At 37.4% G+C, this 26,427-nt stretch overlaps 1 protein-coding gene across 2 annotated transcripts in view; it reads right to left on the bottom strand.

Moving 5' to 3' along the window:
- Positions 1-780: 780 nt before the first annotated feature.
- The window catches only part of TRPC3 (transient receptor potential cation channel subfamily C member 3), a 35,526-nt gene continuing 9,879 nt past the window's right edge, over positions 781-26,427 (bottom strand). Inside the window, exons 2-11 of one of the 2 annotated variants that reach the window (XM_010178237.1) lie at positions 24,663-24,848; positions 17,373-17,537; positions 14,378-14,594; positions 12,374-12,607; positions 10,768-11,032; positions 8,351-8,546; positions 6,339-6,548; positions 4,871-4,954; positions 3,769-3,844; positions 781-1,334 (exon numbers count right to left, since the gene is read on the bottom strand). In XM_010178237.1, coding sequence (XP_010176539.1) covers positions 1,192-1,334; positions 3,769-3,844; positions 4,871-4,954; positions 6,339-6,548; positions 8,351-8,546; positions 10,768-11,032; positions 12,374-12,607; positions 14,378-14,594; positions 17,373-17,537; positions 24,663-24,848 — 1,776 coding nt within the window. In that variant the 3' untranslated portion in view covers positions 781-1,191. The remainder of the gene's footprint in view (positions 1,335-3,768; positions 3,845-4,870; positions 4,955-6,338; positions 6,549-8,350; positions 8,547-10,767; positions 11,033-12,373; positions 12,608-14,377; positions 14,595-17,372; positions 17,538-24,662; positions 24,849-26,427) is intronic. The other variant, XM_029087533.1, reaches the window with a different exon arrangement.

Below are 26,427 nucleotides of genomic sequence, written 5' to 3' on the forward strand. Positions count from 1 at the left end.
GGGGAAGCGGCCTGGAGGGGCACGGCTCTGCCCGAGGGAAGCCCAGGGCTGGCTGGGACCGGGTCCGCCGGGGCCCTTGGGTCTGTGGCGGCGACGTACGAAGGCTCCAGCTCTGAACCTTAAAATCAGAGGTGGCTTGTGAGTGAACTCCAGCTCCCCAGCTGACACACGGAGCTGGATGAGGGTGAAGTATTACAATTGGTGATGAATCTTGTTTCCTCACTATGCTTTCTCCTCTGTAGTCAGGATTATCTTCTTTTTTCCCCTTCTTTGAACTAAAATAAAGTAAGTTTATTTCTGGTATTAAGTTGGTGTCTGTGTCCTTTTGCTCAGCCCGTGAGTTAGCAAAACAGGTGGCAAACGACTGGGACGAGATGGAGTATCAGTAAAGTAAGAATATTTTATTTAACAATGAAGCATCAGAGGCATTATTTTAGAACAGGGTAACAAAATACCAGCCCTGCACAGAGTCTGAATTTTAAAAAAATCATTTCTACCACATAAAGAGGAGCTTCGGACTGAGTTCATGTGACCTTCCAAAGTTGCTTTAGAAAAAAAAAAAATCTAGTCCTTCCTCTTGAACCTAAATATGCTGAATTAAGAAACAGGAGTTGTGGGTACGTGTATATACATACATGTTAACCAGTGCTACGGCAATTACATTCACCCTTAACCTGATTTTCATTAATTCCTTTGTAGTCATACCATGAGTTCTTGGCTTACGCACGTTACCAGCATCACTAATAAAGAACAGAGATTTCAAGTAATCCTCCACTGATCTCTAGTTGATGAATGGCATTATGAAAAATCCTATTCGTACCCAGTTGCTGCAGGAACAGAGTACTATGCTGCATCTGTTATTTTAATTTTTTCTTGCAAATTTAGTGCAAAGAATTCTCAATATGTATTCATAAACCTGGTAAAATATCAGCAATTCATACCATTATACCTTTTTAATGCATAAATGAAAAAAAAAAAAAGAGATAGTTCTTGGTTTTAGACAATTAAAAGGAAGAGAGCGATCTTTTTGTGGTGAGTTAATAAAATTTCCTAAGACTAAATTCCAGAGAAGCTGTACATAAAGTTATTTAGTGCTAAAAATCTACAATACATTTTTCAAGTATAAGATACTGAAATATTATTGCCAATAAATAGTTGTGCTGTAGTCAAAGCCACGGTTCTTTTGTTGTATCATTCACATCTCAACATATTAGGATTTAGTTTCTCACTGAGTTTATGTATCAAAATTGCTAACTCTTCTGTTGCTTGGGACTTATCCTCCAAAAGTTCGTAGCGAAGACTGGAGATATCCTGTTTGATTTCCTTCAATTCACCTGTATTAAACATTGAAAGAAATTCTTGTTAGCAAAGCTTAACACTCATTCAATACTGTTAAGTCACATCGGTGAGTATTTCAAATTATTATCTCAAAATGTTCATGAGACCAGGTATAAGGGTGCGGCAGGAGGCTTTACCTCTTCTTCTTTCTCAATGAGATGTGTCTCCATCCCTAAACAGTGCACCGAAGGTATTTTAATAGTCCATTGAACTCTGGTGTTGTGCTCCACATGGATACACAACATCAAAGATTCAAAAAGTGCTTTACATAGGTTAATGAATTAATCACTGCAACACTGCTGAACAGCTGGTAAATATTAGTATCCCCTTTTTAAAGAGAAAAGGCAAAGAGATTTTTTTTTCTGAAATGATGTGCCAAGATCACCCAGGAAAAGTGTGGCAGAGCTAGTAATAAAACTCACAGCTTCTGAGTCTCTCTCCTCTTCCTTACCAATATCCTTTGAATTAGAAAGAGTTAACCAATTTAAAATTATGTTACAATTTGACACAAGTACAAAAAATGCATTTAAAAAAAAAACAGTTGTCAAGGCCAGGCTCATAACAAGCAACAGCATGTTTTCCATTATAGGATATTCAGCTCAAGAGAAAAAGCTTTTTAAAATATTCAAATACTATTCTTCCAGCAAGTGTGAGGTATGCGAATTCTTACACAGTAGCCACCGCAGGAGACTATTTGTCATGTATGAAATTAAAGACTATGAAAGAATACCTAAATTCTCTAGTGAAGCAAAAGAGGGAAAAACCCCTAGGCTTAAGTTTAAAATAGCTGCAGTACATAACAACGCCAAAGTTTTTTTATTTAGAATATAGCAGACTTCAAAAATTCTATCTTCAAAGGCTGGATCTATACTTCAGGTACCAACAAGACAGGCACGACACAAAGAGCCTTCGCTTATGCAGCTTAAGACTGAGGCTATGGGGTTAGCTGACTTGCTCAAAGTGGACTTTCCTCTACAAAATTGGTGATAAAGAACCATGATGTCCATGAACTTTGATTCTTCTGCATCATCTTGCTTATTTAAACGCATATATGCCAATACCAAACAGGCATCAGGGAACTGGAAAGACTTGTATGCCCCTGGTGCTGTTGGTGAGAGAACAGTCTTTTCATCAATCACTAGGTAGATGGTTCCCCCCATTGCAGAGCAGGAACAGGAGGAAAGCAGTGGGAATTCAGAAGAGGGGCAACAAGGGGCACATTGAAAGGAAGACACTTTTGGGAGCTTCTCTGCTTTTGTCACTTACAAGCCTGTACAGCCACATAGGATGGGGAAGAGTCAGGGTAACAGTCAATGCACAATGCTGCCCTTTGAAGGAACAGAGTGGGATTTCATTTATATTTTCTTTTCTGCTCCCTGCTTCTCACTGCAGAGAGTTCCAAGTAAACAGAGAGTAACTAAGAAGCAAAAGTAAAAGCTGTGCTGCCTTAGCTGAGGGAGCAGCCCATTCAGGCTCCTCACATCACCTATGCAGGCAGCTGCCTGATGCTTCCATGCCAGTAAAAGCTGTTCTGATCCCAAGTTGGAACAAAACCCTTGCTGGGATGTTTAATTTCCAAGAGCAGAACCAGTCCTGGAAGGGACATCATTCAGGGCCCGATAATCTTTAGCTAGAGCACAGAGTAAATATGCTTCATGCTGCATGCACCCCAATTATTTTGTTTGGTGACCTGCCCAGAGCTCAAGAGTTTCTTTTTGGCCTGTAGACCTGTGTTTCATTCCTGGAAGGCTGGAGGAAGGAGAACACCATTTGTCTTAGTCTCATCCCAATGGGGAGTCAGGGTACACACCTGGAACACGCACCCCTCACTGCTACCAGGGAAGTTCCGCACTGTCAACAGACACCAAGCTTGGATCCATCATTTCTCAAAAAATCTCCAGTTTCACAGTGAAATAGTAGCTACAGATGTCATTTTTCTAACCACACAGCTAACTCTATGCAGCTTTGTTTAATGATGTGCAACTTCACATGAGTATCATTATTATTCTGCACTGCTTTATGAAGGAAGGTAATAGAAGTAGTTCATGGTGTAAAGTAGTAAATTGTGTGTTCAGTTGAAGGAAACTGATTAAAATATATCCTGCAGCTCTAACTAGGACTCTGGAAGTGTGAATCCAGTTAGTGGCTTCCTCACAAATTTCCTCTGTAACTGCATGTCATGTCTGTGCTCTCATTTTCCACCCGTAAAGTGGGGCCCATAATATTTCTCAGTTCTACTTCTTTGGTCCTACTTGTCTATTTTTGTTGTCACAGGTATACTTCCACTACTGTCTATATGAATTCTGTGCATCGGAACTAGAAATAAACCCTCTTTTTATCTGAAACCTCCATGCACCACTGTAATACCGATTCCTAATGCAATGTGACAAAAACCATCTCTGAATATTGCAAATGCAGCCTCTTCCTTACCTTCATTTACTTCATCATTTTCTTTGTCCACTTGTGCTTTCAGAACGTAACGTTTTATCAGTCTTTTCATTATTTGCTGCCAGAATAAAACAGTTATATAATCAGGTGAGGATGTATAATTAAACACTATTCACTTTTCTTTCTTTACCATCTTCCTCATGTCTGTGTAAGTGAAAGAATGAACAGCCTCAGATCAAGCAGTTGCCTCATATGGGCTTTTTTGGTGGCATGCTGAGATTCATCATTACAATAAAGCACCTTTCTCATCCAATTACCTCTTATGTACACAGCACCACAACTTTTTGTAAAGGACAATAGGAAAGTATGTCTTAATAACGCACCTAATTGAGGCTTTAAGTAGCTTCAGAATAGGTCTACTCTTTGTTAAACTCGGTAAAAGGTTGTGTAATAGTAAGATGTAAATACTTACCTTTTAAAAACAAAGAAAGAAAAGTTGAGACTTTACACTATGATGGGGTAATATCAGCTGTAAAGGATTAGTTAAAATTATATCTCTATTTTTATACTGTAACTACCAGGGTTCCTTGTATGTACTAATATTCTTGTACTGTGTCATTATACCAAATCTAATGTAGCTCATCTAACAGAATTTGCTCAGGTGGATTACATACCTTCAACATTTTCACTAGAGGAACAAGAGCTCCTATTTACTCTTTTATTTCTGAGCAGGAAAGAAGACAGGAAGGTAATATCTGACAGGCTCCAGAAAGGAGCATTCCCATCTGCAGGAATGTTCAATGCCACATCGCAGATCATAAGAAGAAAGGAAGAGAAAGCAATGCTAACCTAGTCAGCTCAATGCTTTCACAGCCCTTCCCCAGAAATCAGTTTTAGGTGTTTGCTTCTCACACTTTACAAACTGTGACATCAAAGGAAAATTTAAATTTTGGGCTAGTTTTTACATGCTTCAAATAATGGAGCTTGAGCAATACCCGTCTTTTTTCCATTAGCATCCTGGAGTTTGATTTCTACAGGTGACTTTCCTTATCTGGTGAAGGCAAAATGTACTTGAGACACAAAATTCTGCCAGTACCTTCACACAGTTCTATTACTCAGAACAGTGACCGCTGTATGTACTTACCTGATAGCGTGTTGGCTGATTGAGAATGCTGTTAAAACTGTGTGATTCAAAAACTCTGGAGTTTGACTGAGTAAAAAGGTTTAACTAGGAAGAAATAAGACAAAATTAAAATATATTATAGAATTCACAGTTAGAATTCAGCTCTCTTTTTTTTTTTCTTGGAGACATCTTGGTAATGTCTCCATAGTCATGATATCAGAATATTATTTCCAAAAAACCTGAGTTTTCTTTCACTTATTTGTTAGTTTTGGGTGTTTTTTTAAACACTGATAATTTTAGCCCTCCTGTTCACAGAACAGCTTCAAAGCAAATGTGCTCGCAAAGCTGAGGAAATAATAATTTTATTTGTAAAAAATAAAATATTTTTACATAATAAAAAATATATTTGATTTGTAGCTCAGGAAAACTATCTCAACTGACCTGTCTCAGCAGTGACTAGGACAGGATTCTAGTTCTTTAGGGACTTACATTCTAAGTATGATAGTACGGTCTGCGGTATGATATGTAAGCACTACCGACTCTCTTGTTATAAAAGTGTATCTTAGGATGTTTAGCTTTCTTTGTTTCATTTTTTAGACACATCTGTATAGTGACTGCAGAGAACTAATGAAGTTCAGGCACTCAGAGCATTAGAGAGCAAAAGATGAGCAGTTACTACTAAAAAGGTGCTTCTGATTTAAATCAATATTTTTATAAACATGTATCTACTTCCACTGCCTACAGAAAACTAGAGAAAATACTTTACTGAAGATTCAGTACTACCAACAGCTTAGAAGTCCTAAGCTCCACAGAGATCTTTCAGAAAAGATGACTATAGACTTAACATTTCTGATAATTTACAGTAAAACAAATTACTTTCAAGGTATGGCTTTCAGTCTTTCAGTAATACACAGGGCCTTGAGCCTAACATAAAAAAAAGCCACATGTATCCTCTTAAACCCACCTGCGCCCCAGTTTGCCATCAGTAAAACAAGGGGAATTGTCATCCAATTATCACAAGGGTGTTGTGACACTGCATTCCATTAATATTTGTAAAGAACATTTAGATACCCAAATTTAGAATGTCATGGAAGTGCTGAAGATTATTATTATTATTACCAATCCCCCTCTTTTTTTTTTTCTTTTACCCTGAACTAAAACCCTTTCTAATGGAGGCTGAAAGCATCTTTATTCAATATTTAGGTCATTCCTTGTAGAAATTATTTGCATCTTTGAATATTCAGTTATTTTTGTTGTAATTGTGTTTTTCTAGTCAATGGACCTTCTTGTCCTCAGAAAATTTATAGCTGTGTTTTGGTTTTATGCAGTATGTTTAGGCAGTCTGAAATACAGATCTATGAATATAAAAGCTTGACTGATTACCACACTATCATCAGAAGCACAGATTATACCCTAACACTTAAAAAAAACCACTATGCTGGAATGGACACACAGTTCTTCACTGCAATGAAAAGATTTCAGTACCTACCCTAGATTTGGAGTTGCCCATTCCCATTTCAATGTCCTTCTGTAGCCGTCTCCTCCTGCACTTAGAAAAGTTAATGATCCTCATGATGAAATAGAAAAAAGATTTGGGGCTTGGTACAAGACTGAACGGTGGAGGTAACGTTTTTCCATCATCAAAATATGATAACCAAAGTTTAGAACGAGCAAACTTCCACTCTACATCACTGTCATCCTGTGTTAAGATATAAGAACAGGTTATGTGCTTTGTTTTTATGAAATGAAAAACTTATTCCAAATTGAACTTCTTTTAATTATCAACCTTTTCTGGTTTTACATAAAATGTTATTTGCTTGCTAGTAAGATTCCCAGTAGTTCTGCAAAAATGCAACTACTTTATCAAATTTATTTTAACTAAATTTCAGTTGTCTCTTTACGGCAAGATTGACAATAGCTAGTTAAAGCATGTGAACCATTTAAACAAGTGTTATTTTTGCACTGAGTGAAAGCCAACATATAAACTCCTTGCTATTTAAAGTAGAACTTTTTTGGTTTTTTTAACATCTTGTTTTTCTCATTAAAGAGGTCACATGAATTTGGCACTCACACAAGTGACAAAGTATTGGCTTCAAGGCACACATGGTTTAAAATGGTAGTGCTCACAGCTTTTTACAGAACCATTAAAAGTAACTCTTGATTTATAATTGAGTATAGAAAATACAAACTTTGTTGTCATTAAGAGATCATGTTAAAAACAGACAAACTGATTTTGTCCTAATACATTGTTACTGAAGTATTCCATGACTGGACTGGGTTTACTCCAAAGCTGAAAAGTTTGTTTGTTGTAACTACTTTTCTCCTTCTGAATTCCCTGACATTTCTCAGAAGTCACCGAAAATACTGGAAATAACATATCATGTTATTATGTCTTACATAACCTTTTTTTTTTTTCCTGCTTGTGTGGGTGTGCGCCTGCATCTATGTGAATTTAGAACTCTTTGAGTAATATCAGAGCTCATGGTCTGGAAAACTGGCACTATAAATATACTTTAACTTTTATTTCAGCTACTTGGGATTTATCTTTAAAACCCAAGTATCTTCTCTACATTTTCTGAATTTTTTTACTGGAGTTGGTTGCTAAATACTCTAATTAATCATCTTTAAAAATGAAGATACTCTGTCATCATAATGACATTCAAATAAAATAGATCTCTTTTAATAAGCAATGCAGCCAATAACTTTGTGTGAAATTCAAGTATTCATTCAACTTGGCAGATTTAGAGAAATACCACCACTGTGTTTTCAGGGCATATGGCAAAGCTTAGCAAATCTAGAATAAGTTTTAATATTGTACCTAAAGTGGAAAGAAATACATAGTACAAACAAAGCATGTAAGCATTATGAAGAGTGGCTTAGTCACAACAATCTTGAAGCTAAAAGCACCTCTATCATACTCCATGTAGAGAGGCATAAATCTAATAAAATATGTCCATATATCACTGCTGTACATAAGTGTCTAAATCCTGCACATCAAGCTAAAATGTTTGAGGATTGGAACTAAAAAAACAGATTTCCAGTAAAGAACACATCAAAACACATTTAATCCCTACCCTAATGATCTGTCAAAGATTGAAGTGCACTACATCCAGGAAACATGCAATAAGCATCCTAAGAAACTGGGAGTGAACCACTCACGTCTAAAATGTTATGCCCAGTAACTTTGTTTTCCACTTCACAGCAGCCTTCATTTGAATATCACTTTAGATTTTAAGATGTTTGGATGGATGACATCTCCTTAGATGCACATACATTAACACAAGATTAACTGCTTGTTCAGATCCTGTCAGGTTCTGCAGCTTGGCTGGGTTATTAGATAAAGTCAGTTGTAGGAACATGGTATTTTTTTGTGATCTCTTTTACTGAAGTAATATCAAGATGCGCTCATTGAAATAATTCCTAATAATTCTCTTTTTCAACATATATAATAATGCTCTTTTTCAACATAAAAAGAGAGAACAACTTGAGAACAGGGCCCACCTCAATTTCTTGATATGAACTGTTGATCATAGCAATCAGCATGTTAAGCAGAACTACCACCATTGTTACATTGTATATGCCATAAAGAACATAACCAATGTTCTCTATGAACTTATGATCATATTTGAGGACAACAGAGGTTACTTCAGACAATCCAAATATTGACCAAAATAAAGTCTTGAAACTTTCTTCCACTCTGTAGGAAAAAAAGAGGAAGGTATTATTATTAACTACACAAATAAATATATAAGTTTTGTTTACAGTAAGTGATAAACAATCTCAAGTTTAATTTGTGAATCAGGTTTGTTCAAAACAACAAACATGCAAGAAAATATTTTTCATACTATGTTCAACTTCTCCACTGTGCTCCACTTATCCATCATAGATAATATAGTTATAATAATACATGCAAAACAACAGCCCGGGAATTAGAAAGGTGTTATATTTCCAGGTGTTGAGCATGTTCTCATCTCTCCATTTTCCAGTCTAACTCCACATGGGGCAGACCTTCTCTGTCCTAATAAAGCTAAAAATGGGGCTGATGGAAAGGAAACTGCTGCACCCCTTTCAAGAGCTTCTGATTAAACCCTCCATTAGGAAAGGTGCACTCAGAAGTGGGTAGAAGCAGGTTCAGCAACAAGACTGCCAAACCAAACAGATTTCATGGGATTTGTTCAATCCTTGTTGAAATCAGCAGGAGCCAGGTGCTTCAATAGGAGGCAGGCACCTAGATACCCTTAAGGCTCTGGGTCCAGGACCCAGTGCTTCTATGCTCTTGTCTGCATCCCATGGTCAGGGTGGAGGTCATGGTCATGAGGAACTGAGCTGCCAAAGACTCTCAGACAGCTGCCAGACAGCTCTTCAAGCCTTCAGGGCCTTTGAGAGCGGATCGTCTTCAAGATCTTCTCCTCATGCTGCATGCCTCTTTCTACTCAGGAAACATTGCTACAGGTTGACTTGTCACGCAGTCAGGACATGGCTCACTGCAAAGCTCCATCCTGCCTCACTGAGAGATGGGCTAATAATGAATGCAAGCTAAGGGATCTTGATATTCCATAAAAATTTTGATGTTCCTTCCACTGTACCCTACAGATTTTACCGGAAATTACTTCTTTCTCGGTGTCGCCAAAACTGAACCAAAAAGCTGTATTTTAATAAGTATAATAAAAATATGCCAGTACACATATCTTGAATTACCCGTTTTAACACTAATAAATTATTTTGAAATACAAATCATATATGAATGGATGTATAGTCTAGTAAAATAACATCTCAGTTTAAGCAATGAATATTAATAAGCAATCAAACAGTATGCATAGGAAGAAGTTCTTCACTGTGAGGGTGGTCAGACACTGGCCCAGGTTGCCCAGAGAAGCTGTGGCTGCCCCTCCCTGGAAGTGTTCAAGGCCAGGCTGGATGAGGCTTTGAGCAACCTGGTCTAGTGGAAGGTGTCCCTGCTGCTGGCAGGGGGGTTGGAACTGGATGATCTTTAAGGTCCCTTCCAATCCTAACCATTCTATGATTCTATGACTCTATACTAGACATCTGATATCAAATACTGTAACAAACTTATTTCATTATTTATCTAAAGAAAAGACAAAGAGTAAGAATAAGTGCAAAAACCAGCCTCAAATTAAGAAGTAGCCATGGAACTGACTACATGAAAATACAGCATTTTTCACAGAAGTCATGTCTCCTGGAGAAAGATGGGAGAAAAGTTCTGAATTTCACCATCTTGTGATATTATTTCCATTCCATTTGTTTTGGAATGTCCTAAATATTTATCACTTCCAGTATCATCTTGCTTCAGGAAGTAAAAAAACCCAAACAAAAAAAACTTTGGAGATCATAACAAACTTATTTGCATTAGAACAGACTTATAACTACCATTCTTCTGTACTCATGTGACTTACAATAAGCAGTTACACAGATTGTAAACCTGGATCCAAAAGAGTCCAATACAGTTTATAGATTTGTTTCAGTAGTGGTCTAAGAGAGAAACATGTCATCTACAGAATCACTATGTCTGTTTCTTGACAAATTAAAATTATTTGGAGGCCTATTATTGACATCTAGGCTAAATCACTCTGTGTATCAATATCCCAGAAAATGTAATTCAGAAGAAATCAGTACTATTTCCTTGCAATCAGTTGTCCACAAGTCTGTGTAGTTAACATAATACACAGGTAAAAATATTTTAGACTGCAGTGAAAGCTTCCATTATACAAGTAAGAAAGAACTGGTCTTTTGTGTTCTGCTTTCTAAGGTTCTGGGATACCTGATTTCTTGCTGACTTCAACTGTCTTCAGTTATATTTTAACGTTAGGAAACAGCATACAGTATCTTGCAGACTTTACCTTAGTGAAAAACTAAAAATTTAATATTGGATTTTCACTTAAACATAACTTCATACTTACGTTGTAAAGGCTGGGTTTAGTTTAGCTCCAAGGTAGTAGGAATACAGTATGAACATTCCAATCATAAATGCAAGAAATACCATAATAAAAAGGACCATAAACTTGAAGATGTCTTTAACAGTCCTTCCAAGTGAAATCTGCAAGGGCCCAAAACTCTCATTTGCAGGCAGGATATATGCAATCCGTGAAAAACTAAGAACGACAGCAATTGCGTAAAGGCCTTCAGATATTATCTGAGGATCAGATGGGAGCCATTTATCTCTAGCTGGAAGATATGAAATAAAGGGGTAAATACACAGAGTAACTCATTTATCATAACGTTTAAAAATAAATCTTGATAAGATTTTCCATGAACATGTCTGAATTTAGTTGACACAAATATTTGGAGAGTCGAGTAGTTGCTACTCTATTCCTATTTCCCTTAAGTCACAAATGATGAATATAAGTTACATTACCTTCTGCTAGAAGAAAAATTATGCTTGAAGAAACATGACATGTTCTTCTACAGTTTGCATTTCAACCTAAACTACATAACAATAAATAATTCCTTATTGCTTTTCTTAACATGACTATTATTAGCTAAGTACAATGCTAAAGCCAGAAATTTATTCATATTTTGTGTTTTATTAATGAGAAGTTAACAGTGTTGGCTGATGAACAATTTCATTTATTAATCACACCAAGGTTTTGCCATTGTTACAAGTTCAGGATATAACTGAGTTCCAATTGAAAGCTTGAAGATTTTTGCCATTTACCTCAATGGAAGTAGGATCGTGGTTTTTACATGCAATATGCTTAGAAACAATTGAGTTTATATATAATTCATAAGTTGTTTATTACATGAATAAATGCACCATCTTAGCCAAATACCACTGAATTAAAATGTGTTTCATATCAAAATACCATGTGTTTCTAAATGTGTATTTACATATGTAAAAATTCATAAAGATTATATAGCAATTAACATAAATAACAAAGCCAAATTTGCTATGATAATATATTGAAGTTCATAAAGTATATGCTAAAATAAACTGTCAGCAAATACAGCCTTTTTGGCTGTTGCAAATATAGATTCATCACACCTTTAATCACAATTTCTGCACTGTAATAACTGTTTAGTTTATTCTATTTGAGTAGATCTTTACTTGGTCCAGCATCCTTCCTTTATCATGAAATGCTGATAGAACATTATGAGTATGAAAAACTGTATCCAGCAACTGTACCAAACAAAAAAAACCCCTCACATCAAATTTTATCTGTTGTACATTAAGTCAATAATAAAATATAGCTTGCAAATATGTAAAATAAAGAGGGTCAAATTCAGCTCTAGGATAAATGGTTGCAACAAAACTATGGACAGCTACATGTGAACCGATTTTGTCCTTATGCCTATTGTTTGGTTTTAATATATTGGCAAACTTTGTCAATTTAGCATCCTAACAACTATTGTTTAAATAGCATAGAAACAAAAATATTGAGGCAAGAATGGTTAGACAATGCTATGAACACAAACACATGCAAACATTCGCTTTAAGGCTTTGAAATGCTAGTGCATCCTACCAGTTTTCCTATGTTCAGATAGGTCTTGCAGAAAAGTTAAACTCACCATAAGTAAAATATTCTATTTCTGGAGGAAGTGTGACCTCAGAGAGGTCGTTCTCCTCAATGTAGTTGTCCACATATTGTTGTGCTTTTGTGGCCTGCAGGAAAGCCAGAAGCCTCGCTGTGAAAGCAGCAATGAAAATGGACAGCATCCCAAAATCCAAAACATTCCATAACTGCAAAATATATTCCCTGGGTCCTTCCAGCCACAGCTCTTTGCATTCCGACCACATCATACCTGCAACAAGAAATGGAAAAAAAAAAACCAAAACAAACCAAAACATTAACAACATTGGCCAAATTCTTTTCACTCAAACTCTCTGCATTTTCCCATTTCATTAAACCAGACAGTACCGGTGGAGCAAAAAATCCACTTATTTGCAGTGTCACAGCATCATCATACACCTTGAGTAAGGCTCTCTTGGTTTCAACAGGGTTGATCAAATGGCAAGGTATTAATTGATATGCAGGGATAAAGATCAGACATGTCCACATAGGGTAGCATAGAGTTATGACTTTGCAATTAACAATTGCAATTATGACCTAACAACGTAACAGTATGCTGTCCTTTTAAAAAATGAAACATGGAAAAAAAAAACCTCCTCTCATTTCCTTACTATTTACATTCATAAAACACTTCTGAATCAGAAGGATTAATTTTTACAGAGGAGCACAACCACCCAGCTACATAGATGACCAAATATAAAAAGCACATACTACTGGTTCTCCACCGAGTAAGGTGCTTTTCAGTATAAAAAGTGGAATGTGTGTAATTCCGTTTCCTTACTCAAACTTCTCCTCAGAAATTAATTTACGTGGAATTAATCCAGATCACAGCCTCATCATAACCTAGAGATGTAATTGTTGGAAATCAAGACACTTGCTTACTTCAATAAAGTTTCTTAGAGGGGGAAAAAATAAACCAAAAACCAAATGACAAAACCACAACCTCACAATTTTTTTTTCTTGTTTCCCTGGCTGGGTTACTCAGAGAGGTTACTGCTGTCAGCCCAACCATACGCACAGCAGCCAAGCACTGGATTCACTAGAGGCTGGTTGTCTCTCAGTATCCAGGAAATTTCTCACAGTGACTGAGTCCTAGAGACCACCAAAATCTCAGTCCTTGACTTCTGTCAAATAAAGAGGCTGCTCCCCATGAGTATATGTTGGGACTACCAAAAGGCAGCACACGAGGGATATGCATCTCCCTACCCTATCATAGTTTAAGATAAAGCAGTGCTTAAACCAGGAGATAAAAGTGATTCAAAAGGCAGAGCAAGGCACCTTCATGTAGCAGCCACAGTAACAGTTCCTTTCTCTTCCACAGCCTGTAAAAGCTGAGAATGCCACATTATCATGTGGCTAACGGACATTTTGCTACGTAAAGCACCTGACTGATGAAACGCTAGAAGATAGCATTTTCTGCCATACAGAGTTTCAAACAGGCTGATAGCTGATCAGGTTTTGTGAGGGGGGAAAAAAAACCAAACAACAAACAACCAAACAAAAAAAAGGCCACTGAGTCATGAGAACTGACTCATTAGCCCCCTGACACTGGTAGAAACTGTGGTTTCCCCAGATGCTGCCTAGGCAGCAATGCCACAAAGACACTGATGTGCAAGCACAGACACACTGAGCAGCAAGAACTCCTGACCTGGCATATACAGCAGCGCAGGCTTCCTGATACTGTTTAAGAAAACCACTTCAGTACAGCATAATTTCTGTGGTGTTCTCTTCACCAAACCTGCATTTCTGTTACAAATGCCAAAATTCCCAAACAGTGTGACAAATCAGCAAACAAAATTTTACCTTATGCTGCAAGAGGGGGCAGCACAGAGATGCCCTGATGCTCTCACCAGTTCTAATGCACTGTTATCAGCCCTAAGGGTTTATTCTAACCATGCAGTAGCTGGAGCAAAGGTTTCAGACCTGGGCTTCTCTCCTTTCTCTTAGAATTTATATCTGCAGGAAAACATTAGACATAAAGATGAAGGAACAATATACCTACCAAGTACCCATACCATGATCAGCATTTCTGTCCAGGTGAACTGGGTAGTCTTCACCCTAAAGATCTGCTTAGGGTAATCAGTAACAGTGACGTTTGGTAGCGTTGTTATACCTTCAAATCTGTCTGAAGCATTGAATACCAGTAGGCCTAGGAAAATAATGAAGGATGCTGCATGTGCCACAAATTTCATAAATGGGCTTCGAAGAATTCTTCCAAGCTGCAAAGGCAGAATGAAAGCAGTCACTCAGTTTTCTCAAAGAAACAAACACTTTCATCAGGCATTCCAGAAGCATAAACAGGCACTCAGAGCTCAGGACAGTTTGAAACCTCTGAACTGTGATGCTTTACCACTTCAGTCAAAAGTCTCCCAAAGACAGCCTCATGGAGTACGTTGTCCTGTTAGCAAGTGTTTGTATTATTTCATAAACTCTAGATGGCAATGTTTGAGGGGAAACACTCCAAGGAATTACAAACATACAATCGCAGTGATCAAAAAAAGTTTGATCTAATGCCCCTAGATACCAGTGGGGGGCAGAAGGAAGCCCATGGAAAATAAATAAAATCTCCCAGTAGCAAAATGCTTTCCCTACCAACAAGAGCATACTGTTAGCTTGTCTATGACTATAGGTCTAGGAATAATTACAGACTCATCTTATCTCTGGCTACTGTATTCCACCCACAGAATATATGTTCAGAGCTATAAATAAATAACCTATGTCTACTAAAAATGACTGTTCCATCACAATGGACTAAGAAGGATAAGATCAGAAGTATTACTATTTTCAAATAAATTCAGCAGATTTCATTCACATCTGCACCTGGAAGGACAAAATGGCAACAGCAGAGGAGTCCATCTGCACTAGAAGAGAGGACTGACTACCTCAAGACCACCACACTTGAAACAGCAACAGGCTTGTTGCTGCTACTCACTGTATGAGAGTCTGGGATCCTATTACTACTGGCCTTATCCTGCAAGCCAGTGTCAGAAATGTCAAACTGTAAGCTCACTCCTCTGAGGGCAATACTGCCAGCATTCTCTATTTATGCAGTGACGGTCTCATGCGGCCAGTGCTGCTGCAACTCCTCACCCCATACTCAAAAATACAGGATTTGGTGAGGTTGCACCCCAAACAGCACTTTGTGCCTTGGCTCAAGCACAGAGGTGGCACTGAGATTTCCCAACAACACTCTTTGGAGACCTCTTGGGGGGAATGCACATGAAGGTTTACTTGTCCTTCCCAGCCTACTTCCCTTTGGGAGGAGCCCTACCTTTGGATTACACCTCCTTTCTTGTGGCCTGAGTAGGACAATGCATGTCCCATCTCTGCACAAGGTGTGACAAGATAGATGCTAGACAGACTTCTTGTCTTAGCTGCTGTACACCTCTTCAGGCCAAAGGTCTCCTGTCTCCTTCTGTACAATAGAACAATATACTACTCCATGTATAATGCCCAGCCTCTATAAATGTTAATATACAGTTCTAATAAATGATCACATACATCACCAATATTAAGCAATATTCCAAAATCCACTGTGAAGAGCTGCATTATCAGCAGTATTGTATAAAAAGACAAAAATAAGTTCAGCAGATGGGGAACTGGAAGTAGCTTTCTTATTTCAAGGAATGGTTTTCCTGAAACTGGGGTCAGCTACTATGAACTAAGTGGACCAGCACTCACTAAGTAGCATTTACTACCTGTGCAAACAATCTCAGGTTCCCTTCCTGCTCCTGACCTTTAGAAAGAGCATTTTGAAATTACAATATCAAACAACTGATCTGAATGTACAGTACTTTCATTTGACAGGAGCACTAGGAAAAATGTCAGGTATTTCTGGTACTGGGAATTAAAGCTTAAGGACAAATGTCACTTTTCCATATTAGACATCAGCTAAAAATATAGTAATACATTTCTAGGATATGGAGCTGTGAGTGAGGAATATCTTTACTACAGATATTAATGGAAAGTCACATTTCAGAGAATAATGAGAGTAACAATTATACTATTTTCAGAAAGGTTTCTCTTTAAAGTAAATAAATGTTTAACTCTGAAAACATCAGGTTCCCTGGAAATACGTGGGAGATGAGCAAAATCTTATCCTTTTTGAGGTGAACTACAACAGCAAAATACAAATGAGTGAAACTCACATTTCTTTGCCATACATGTGTTAAGGAAATAATATTGAAAGACCACATTCAGCATGGAAATAAATTTACTTAATTTTTTTTTTAAAGTTAATGTAACAGAGAAATCTTCCTTTTTCTGCTTTACCAAAGATCTATCAATATGCTTCACTTGCAGACAATTCACATGCTATAAGGATTTCAAAGAAACTGCTGTTATTTTCACCGTGAGATAATCAGGAAAGCTGGAAGGACCCACATATTTTCATGTAATTTTAAAGAGGTAAGAGTTTACAGTTATGCTCTTTTACAAATATACCCTACCACATGGTCGGAATACTGTGTTTAATTTAATTTATTCCCTATGGTTCACCTGGTAACTAGATCTCTTAGGGCAGGAATAACAAATATTTTATTTAAGATTAAGTTCTGCATCAGTGAAGTCAACAGATGTTCTGCTAATGGTTTATATGGGAACAGCATCAGATCTTAAGACGCCATCAGAGGAGACCTAATACAGAATCTTGAGTGGTGACTTTCAAAAAATCCATTACTAATAAAAAAAGCAGAGATTGTGAGGTGAGCACAGTTTACAGGAGTTTAAAAAAGAAAAAGCACCTCTCAGAGAAGGATTTTTTCTTTCTGTAACTTAACAATTTATTTTCGTGCTTCATCACTGTGGCCCCCTCTTTACAGTGCAAATAAAACAAATAGCATCTTTTGGTTCAAGACCAGAGATTACTAAAAGTATCATTAATTAGTTAAAACCTGGAAGCAGCAGAATTAAGAGGTACAATATTGCTTTTTGAATGCTAGAAATTGAAAAACAGCTCCCGGAGCAGTACAAGACAGATAATTTACAAAATTCAGTACCCTGCTACATGGTGCAATCCAATAACCAATGGCTAGAAATGGAAGGCCCAGTGCCACAACCAGCACAACCAGACACTTGATAGCTATGGTCTGCTCCCGTAATCCGGAGAGATTTTCATACCAGATAGTCAGTAGCTGTTGCTGACAGTTGGGATGGGCCACAAACTGTAAAGAAAGAAAACCAAGACATATTATAACTTATAAGAACAGTTCTATAACTGCTACATACATGATCATTATCACCTTAAATATCTAACGTAGACCTTAAGAACAGTGTTTCTTCTCCTTTCCTTTAAAATAAAGGTTAAAAAATAAACTGCTGAGCTGATTTAAGGCAGCTCTTTGGGGACAAGGTTGCACATGTGAACAGGTTGATAGAAGCATTTTATGCATTATTAGAACAGCTTCACATACCCAACTGGATCCTGTCAGAGTTGAACCTCAGTCCTAACTTCCAACAATTTCTCAGCACGTCAAGCTGATCCAAGGTACATGCAGAATTTCTGTGGAGACTGAAAATTCTAGTCTGACCATAATCCACCGTTAGGCTCTCCCCCTTCCTGCACATGCTCTTCACAGATCTCCTCAAAAATCATTGCCATTTGATTTGGTTCTTTTTTCAAAGGTTCCAAATACCTCCTTGACCAAGTATACATTTTCAGTCCAAAACTTACTGAGGCAAGAAATAAGTGAAGCACAGAATTTTAAACCTCAGCAGAACACACACAGATGAATATTGAAAGAGTTTCTTTTGCCATCAATGTTGCTACCTATCACCTCTACTTAGATGTACTTAGAATTTGAAAACATTTGAAAATTTGAAAAAATAATCAGAAGCCACTTACTACAAATACATTTTTATGTTTTGTGGAACATAAAATATAGCATTCAGTAACACAACAAAATTCCATTTTGTGAACCAGAAGAAAAGATGATCTTATGCTTTTGATGATGCTCTAAGGACTCTATAATAGATTGTATTTTGCTGTACAGTTTTGTATTTTCTCTAATTTTATGCCTTTGATAGTGTTTCAGCTGAAAAATACTAAATCCTCAAATTTTTCAGTTTTCAGAAACGACTTTTCCTTTTTCACTATTTTAAGATTTTAAAGGACCCTGAATGCACAGATTGTTATGCTATTGTTTGTGTTTTAATGAGTTGTTAACAGCTTAATAGCACACTGCAGAAGGATCAAATAAGATCAGAGATGTATACTTTAACTAAAAATATAAATTTTTCAGTGATTTCTGAACAAGATAATTTTATTTTTAATTAATACTTTTATGAGATGTTCCTTTTATCTTTGCTGACTAGTTTATGTTATTATTTATCAATATTAAGGTTTTGCTCATTTATTTCTACAGAAGAAGGACTAAAAGGCATCAAACAATGGAGGAAACCACAAGAGTAGATGCGTACAAATATCTGAATAAATATAGTCTCTGATAAAATGACCAAAATTTCACATATTCAGGCATTTTAACAAGAATGTCCTGATTGTCAGTAGTCTGAACATACACATCTACCACTGAATTTCCATTCATTGACTGTCAGGTCATTTTTGGAATGTTCAAGCCTACATCCACATTTTGGTACTTACTTTTCTTGTACCCAGACATGGACACATGAAAGATTATTTACAATATACTTACTCTCTTTTGACCTAACTCTGATGCCTGCTGAAGTCAATGGTAAAATTTCAACTGACCTTAACTAAGCAGAACCAAGACATCATCGAGGACTTTTGTAACCAACTGCTTTAAATAGGAGGAGGGAAGCCAGACAAATTTCAAGACAAAGAAACAAGGCATCAAGTGAAATTATTTTTATCAGGATCTAGTCATGAAGAGACAATCAGACAAGTGGAAAAAGGGTTAGGACTAATGCTCAACTTCTCCTCAGATAATTATTACAACACAAACTTGCGCTCCTGAGCTATTTGTGTAAGTTTCATTTGTCCATAGCTCCCAGAAATTCTTCTGTAAGTGTCCCAAAATTGAAAGGGAGCAGAGATTGAAATATTACAATACTAATTTGGCATTAAGAATCTAGTACCCACTAAAAAAACCCAACCCAGTCAACTTCCAGCTTTCTCCTATGCAACAAATACACGCAAATTATTATTATTAAGGATCTAGTACCCACTAAAAAAACCCAACCCAGTCAACTTCCAGCTTTCTCCTATGCAAATATATGCAAATGTTATTTTCCTAGCTTCAGGAAGATTGCAGTATATCCACAGGGAAAGGGAACGATTCCCAAATTAATTATGGAACGATAAAACACACTGCTGTCAGCATTTGTTTAGATATGTTTTAAGTTTTATTTTACTAAAATAATTTTTGGTCATGGTTGTTGAAGGGTGAGCATGTATTGCTCTGTTTTTAAAGCACTTTTGTGTTTCTTTAAGATGAAGCAATGTGGACAGAGGAGACTGTGCAGCCACCCCATCAGGATCATATCATGTAACCAGCAGTATGTAGCCCATGTTGGGTGCTGCTACTGAAGAAATGGAAGAGGTGGGAGAGAAGAAGAATTCTATAATTCCCTTTGGTTTTTGCCCATTATATTTACATTTCTGGTTCAGTCAATTTCTAAAGTGTTATCCTACTCATCATTATCACCATTACTATTATACCACATCCTTTGAGACTGCCAAATCACAAGAGCATGTGGGACATCAGTTAAGCACAAGGGTAAATAGCCTAGTTATCACAGCAGTTTGAAGAAGTCTGGTAATATACTTGCCACATTGGTTGACAATAACTAGTAAATCAGATAAAAGAATGCCAGGCAGTTTCACAAAAAAGATTTGAAAATAACTCTGATAAACCATGTTGGATTAAGAGTGAGATTTGATGCAAGTTGCTTATACTTTAAACAAAAAAACCCCAAAACAAAACAAAAAACCAAGACCATAAGTGTTAGATATCCATTTTATTATCCTTTGTACTCTGCTGAGATCATAATGTACTATATAGACTGTTGTTTGCCAGGTCTTGCTTGCAAAACTCCATTTATATTCCAAATCTCATTAAAACATGCATACAGTAGTACAATAGGGTAGACTTCTTAAAAAAAATCAAATTAAATCATTGGCAATGAAAACAGGGAACCTTAAAACTCTCAAGAGAAGGAATCTGAAGCTGTTGGGTGAACTTTAAAAAGGGAAGCAATCTTCATATTTTAATCTACTTTCCTCTAAAATAAAAGTCCCAAAGTATTCTGGTGTGTGATTCATTAACCAGTTAGATCACGTATTAATACAGTTTGTAGCTATAGTGGAATGGCCAACAGAAATAAATAAAAATATTTTTTAAATCTTTTAAGAAATTAATGACAACTTGAACTATGTTTGTATTATTTTTATTAGGCTGTCACCTTCAAAGGTTATGCAGCATAAAAACTAGCAGCCTGGCCCATTTGGAAAAAAATAAACCATTTTTTTGTGTGTTTGTGCATTCTGACATATGTCCCCCGTCTCTTCTTTTGCTAAGATAAATTTCATTCTCAACTCAGGACATCAAGGGACAAATCCCACAGCAGATTAACTGTGGTCGAAGACAGGAAAGTAAATAATTATTTCAAATTACACAGACATTTTTAAAAAGCAAGCTTAAAATTGTATAGGAGAGGAGAGTGAAGAAACGCCCACATCATTCCTCCTATTACCAGAGGGAATGTGAAGAAAGAGCAAAGGAGCTTTAAGGGAGCTTGCCTAGGGCTATGAATCAGCCCATGGGCCCCCCGGCATCCCACCCAGAGCTGTGTCCTGGTTTATTCCTCCTGGTCTATTAACATTTTGGTTTGATGCTTAGAGGAGATCTGCCTGTGCTATGATTTTCCCCTGAAAAGGAAGGAGTTAGTGAATAAGATGCCAATGATCATGGCAAGTTCTTCTCTGGCAGTAAGTCTAGGGCTCTCAAGAAGATCTTAGCAACTTATTTAACTGTTGGCAACTGCAGGATATGCACCACTTCCAAGCCCTCAGAGCAACTCATGTCACTTCTCCAGTCAATAAAAGCTCTGAAATTAATCCTTCTCTCCAGCTCTTCTGAAATATTTGAATTTATGATTTTGTTGTTTTTATTTGCAGTAACTATCTCTTCTATGTTTTTTCATCCCTGTGTATCTGTCTCCCACCCAGCTTCATCACCTCCAAGGACAGTAGATTCACATTATATTTCACCTACCAATCACATAAACTTACAACCTTGTTCCTTCTGCATTTTTCTTCTCCCATCTACTTTCCATGCAGTTTCTTACTTTTCATTACATGTTGACCTTATCAGATTTATCTAATATTTTAAGATCCAACCTAAACCCCACTGTACAACAAAGATGCATGAGGACAGTATCTGGTCACTAAAAAAATCCCCAAATCCCTGCTCTTCTGGACATAATCGACTGTAACACTTCAGAAGCATTCAGTTTCATGACCACGAACCAAGTCATCAGTATGTAAATATTATTCTGTATGACTAAAAGTGATTATAAAGTTATTTATTCCTACCATCCTAATGACTGGGTTTAGCTGTAGCTTGAACAGATCCTGGCACACTCTGATACACAAACACAGAACATACAAAGAGAATTTTGAATCTTCTTATCTATCAGTTCAAAACTTCAGTGTCTGAAAATTAAATCCTGTGATTTTACTCAAACTCTTATTGATTTCACTCAGAAATTCCACTCTGATTTTTACCTCAGCAAGAACTGCAGAACTTGGCCCAGTGTCAGCAACTTCTCTGAAATTTTGTTGGCAATCTAAAGACAGAGTTAAGATACAATATTAAAAGCACTACTGCATCAGCAATTCAGCATGCAGAGCAAGACTACTTGTTCTAACTAGTTCTTCTTGGTTTTTTAATTCCCTTAGTCCTTCACTAATGGGGCTGCAGTTTCAGTCTGAACCTTAGCTTCAAAATCATACCCTGTTTACAAGATGGGCTACACTTTAATGCAGTGCCTAGGGTATTAAGTGCAAGAGTTTCATTACTAATAGAATTTAAAACTGTTTCCCTAGCAGTGAACTTCTGAACACATTTACTCACTTGTCATATGCTTTTTCCTGTGTCTTCTCTCTCTGAAAAGGGCGTACAGCTCATTAACCATTTCACAGACCTGCAGTTCTGTTTGGCTGTACTACGTGTCTTGCAACAGTGAACTGACCTTAATGTAGCTGACCCAGAGGCGCAGCTAGAAATACTGAAAGCTAAGGAACATAAGCCACCTACTTGTCTTCTTCCTACAGTTACAAGGCTGAAAGCATCCTGTGTGGAGTTCCTACATCTGAATCTGTTCTACAGTCAGAATATTGCTATAGTCTGCCACAGTTGTAAGAGAGTCAATCCCAGCATCAAAGGATCACCACAGCAGAGACATTTCCTGGCTCAATCCTTGTCATGCCCTCTGTAACAGCCATTTACAGGGAACAACACATGTATGAATATGGCAACAACTCTGCACTATTTATTTCCTTCCACCAACATCATTAGTCTCATAGGTTCGAACTGCATTTGTCACAAATTGAAGTCAAAACCTTGAGTTTATCTATAAATAATTAATTGCTTGCAAAAGAAGAGAACAAGTCTGCTACATGGAATTGTCTTTTTTTGCACTATGTAGATTTTTGTCATTCTTAACAGACCTGTGTGGCCCTTTGCTCAGCAATGAATTTAATCAGTTACAACAACCTCTCGGAAGAAAACCACAATATTCAGCAAGAAAGCTGAGACACAAATCTCAGCAAAGGTTTAGTAACATTAATATTGCACCAGCATAAAGAATTCATGTTATTTAGATATGATAATATGCTTATGTATTTTGATTCTTTCCCTGTTCCTTTCTTTTTTAATTAATTTAATACTTGTATATACTTAGCTTGAATTTTGGTCATTAATATGTATTTATCTGCTGTAGACCAATTCTATACTGAAAACAATGATTTGCTGTTTGGGATCTGCGTTTACAATTTTTGTTAACCATCTTTTGGGGACATAATAAGGACCAACATTTCCCAGTTGTTCTAGCAGGTTGCTTACAATTCATTTTATACAGCAGATTGGCTCAACAGGTGGCCACAGAATACAGGGTTATTTATTCTGAAAGACACAAGGCTTCTTGCAGAGATGATGAAACTATAGTGGCTGTTAAGAATGGACATGATGCTAACCATGTAAATAGGTAGCTGTAAATAATACATTATTATAATGTATTTCTTGAGTCCTCTCACAGTCAGACACAGTATTAACTCTTTTCTCTGCTAGTGTAGTAGGATCTTGAAAAGAACAACATAGGTATATTTTAAAATCTGCTATGATAAATGGATGTGCATTAGGTCAAGTGTGTGATACACAGCTCCATTTTTCAACACAACCTTCATTCACAAAAATAACTGTTCATTAAAAAGTACTTTGAGAGAGGCATCAACTGAAAACACACTGCACTTCACAAAACAGATAAATACAGGTGCAAAGAAGAAGTGAAATGAACTGATTAACTAGCCACAAATATATATATTCCAAAGATTTTCAGGATTGAATTTTAAAATATTTTTTAAAGGAACACACACAGTAAATCATGTAGAATTTCCCACTACAACCCACAGAGTTGTTGATGAGCTGTTTGATTTACTGTCATATTTTAAAATAAATTAAAAAAAATACACTTAATGCCAACTTAGACAGTCTCTTTTTCTTCTTCAAAGTAGTAAAAGGAAGACTTTTTTTTTTTCTTCTCCCCCAGAAAAAGACCTGTGTGTTGATAGGAACACAAGTAGAAAGCTGTAAGACTTACTTCCCAGAATTTGCTTGCCTAATTAAGTTACTTAAGGTAGGAAGCAAAGGTAATCAAAAGAAATAATGAACAAATCAGTTCTTTTCACTGGTTGAAGCCAACACTTTTAACAAATACAGCCTTCTCTTTGGATTAGATATTAACACATAGACTGGCAGGAAGACACATATCTACTTTCACTGAGTGAAAATCTAGCTCCACTGAAATCTCTTCTTCTGGCTTAATCAGAAGAAAGATCTGACCAACTGTGTATAACCTTGCTAGCACAGCTGATTAATGTCGTTAAAATCTCCCTCCAATTCTCAGCTGTGGAAAGCAGATTAAACTAAACTCCTTCATTGCAGACCCCTTCTGCCAGCTTCTGCCTTGTGAGAATCTTGATCACCTGTGTCAGTAATGCATCTGACCACCAGTTCATAACACCTGTGGCATGGTGAGATGACACTGCATTTCCATTACACTGCCTGAAAGTACTGGCTATGAGAACTTACCTTTTTGACTTCATACTTAATGGCCAGCTTCACACGGCTCAGTGATGCTCTGTGTCTCTGTGCTTCGACCGGCTCCGAGTTTAAATCCCCATTCAGAATGGCCTCCACTTCTTCTGAGTCTCGGCAGAGATCAAGAACACCAACCACAAAATCCTTGCATTGCATAGACAGCTTGCGATAGTCATTCTGAAACAGAAGGGTGAGAGAAAATGGCCCACGACGAACAGGCTTGAGAGTCAAGGGCAAGGAAAAAAGAACCTGTACAAACTGCTAAAAATTAATAGTGTTTGATTTTTACACACTACGCCAAGTTAGGAACGTATTAGACATTACAGAATTTTTGTATAGCAGAATTATTTCTCCTCTTACACAAGGTAGCCACTTGAACAGCAGATGACAGCTGTTTAACAGAGCATGGGAACACTACATAATAGCATGATGAAAGCAACCCAGCTGGGCAGCAAGGGGAAGTTGAATGGACAAATAAGAATTGCACAAACAAACCATAACTCTTGAAATAACCTCACCATTGCAAAAACTTTGGAGATAATTCATGAAATAATTCTTACAGGGTTGCCTCCCAGTCTACAAATATATTTCTGCTCTTTCTACAAAATGCTGCTTACTCTTCACTCTGATGTATGCCATATTCATTTCCCACCCTTTTTTCCCCCCTCCTCTGCTTCCTGCTTATCCTTGGAACTGCTTCACACCCAACAATGTGTACAGTGGATTACAAAGTAACTGCATGGAATAACTGTGGTATGAACTTGGACATCAGTTTTGTGGGCAAAATACCCCAGTTTTTCTGTATAGGCAACACAGAAACCAGCTTCTTTGAAGGCCAGTTCAAAGATATTAGGATCCCAAGTCATTCTCTAAGAGATGACCTTCCCACTAACACAGCTGAACTACAGAGAGACATTTCTTTAAACCTCAACCTTCTTATTTGAGAGCTCTGTCTACCTTTCCCTTCCACTCCCTCTCTCCTTCCCTGTCTATATCTATCACAAATCATTCCTCTTCCCCAAATCACCTATTACTTTAAACTCCCTCTTGTTTGCTCTTGCTCCATCAGCTTTCCCTTCCATTACTGCTGGAGGCAACAGTTCTGCTAGTGTTACCTTCTGAAAGTATATAAAGAGATCATTTGTTTTCCCAGTTATTTAAAAAACAACTCCCCTCTCCTCCTATTCAGATTCTTTTCAGAATCTTATCTTTTAGGAAAGCATTTCTTCTTTTCCCTCTCACCACTTCCATTTTGCACAGTATCATTGGCCATTTCCAGACTTGTAGCTTGTTGGTAGTGGTAGTGTTGATCTGTTTGAGGGCAGGAAGGCTCTGCAGAGGGACCTAGACAGGTTGGATCCATGGGCTGCAACCAACTGTATGAGGTTCAACAACGCCAAGTGCCAAGTCCTGCACCTGGGTCACAACAGCCCTGTGCAACGCTCCAGGCTTGGGGAGGAGTGGCTCGAGAGCTGCCTGGCAGAAAATGACCTGGAGGTCCTGGTTGACAGCAGCTGAACATGATCCAGTAGTGTGCCCAGTGGCCTCCCGGCCTGTATCAGAAACAGCGTGGCCAGCAGGACCAGGGAGGTCATCCTTCCCCTGTACCCGGCATTGGTGAGGCTGCACCTTGAATACTGTGTCCAGAGTTGGGCCCCTCATTACAAGAAGGACATGGAGGCCCTGGAGTGTGTCCAGAGAAGGGCAAAGAAGCTGGTGAAGGGGCTGGAGAACAAGTCTGATGAGGAGCGGCTGA

Source organism: Antrostomus carolinensis, unplaced genomic scaffold, assembly GCF_000700745.2.
Source record: "Antrostomus carolinensis isolate BGI_N321 unplaced genomic scaffold, ASM70074v2 scaffold10711, whole genome shotgun sequence".
NCBI classification, from domain to species: domain Eukaryota; kingdom Metazoa; phylum Chordata; class Aves; order Caprimulgiformes; family Caprimulgidae; genus Antrostomus; species Antrostomus carolinensis.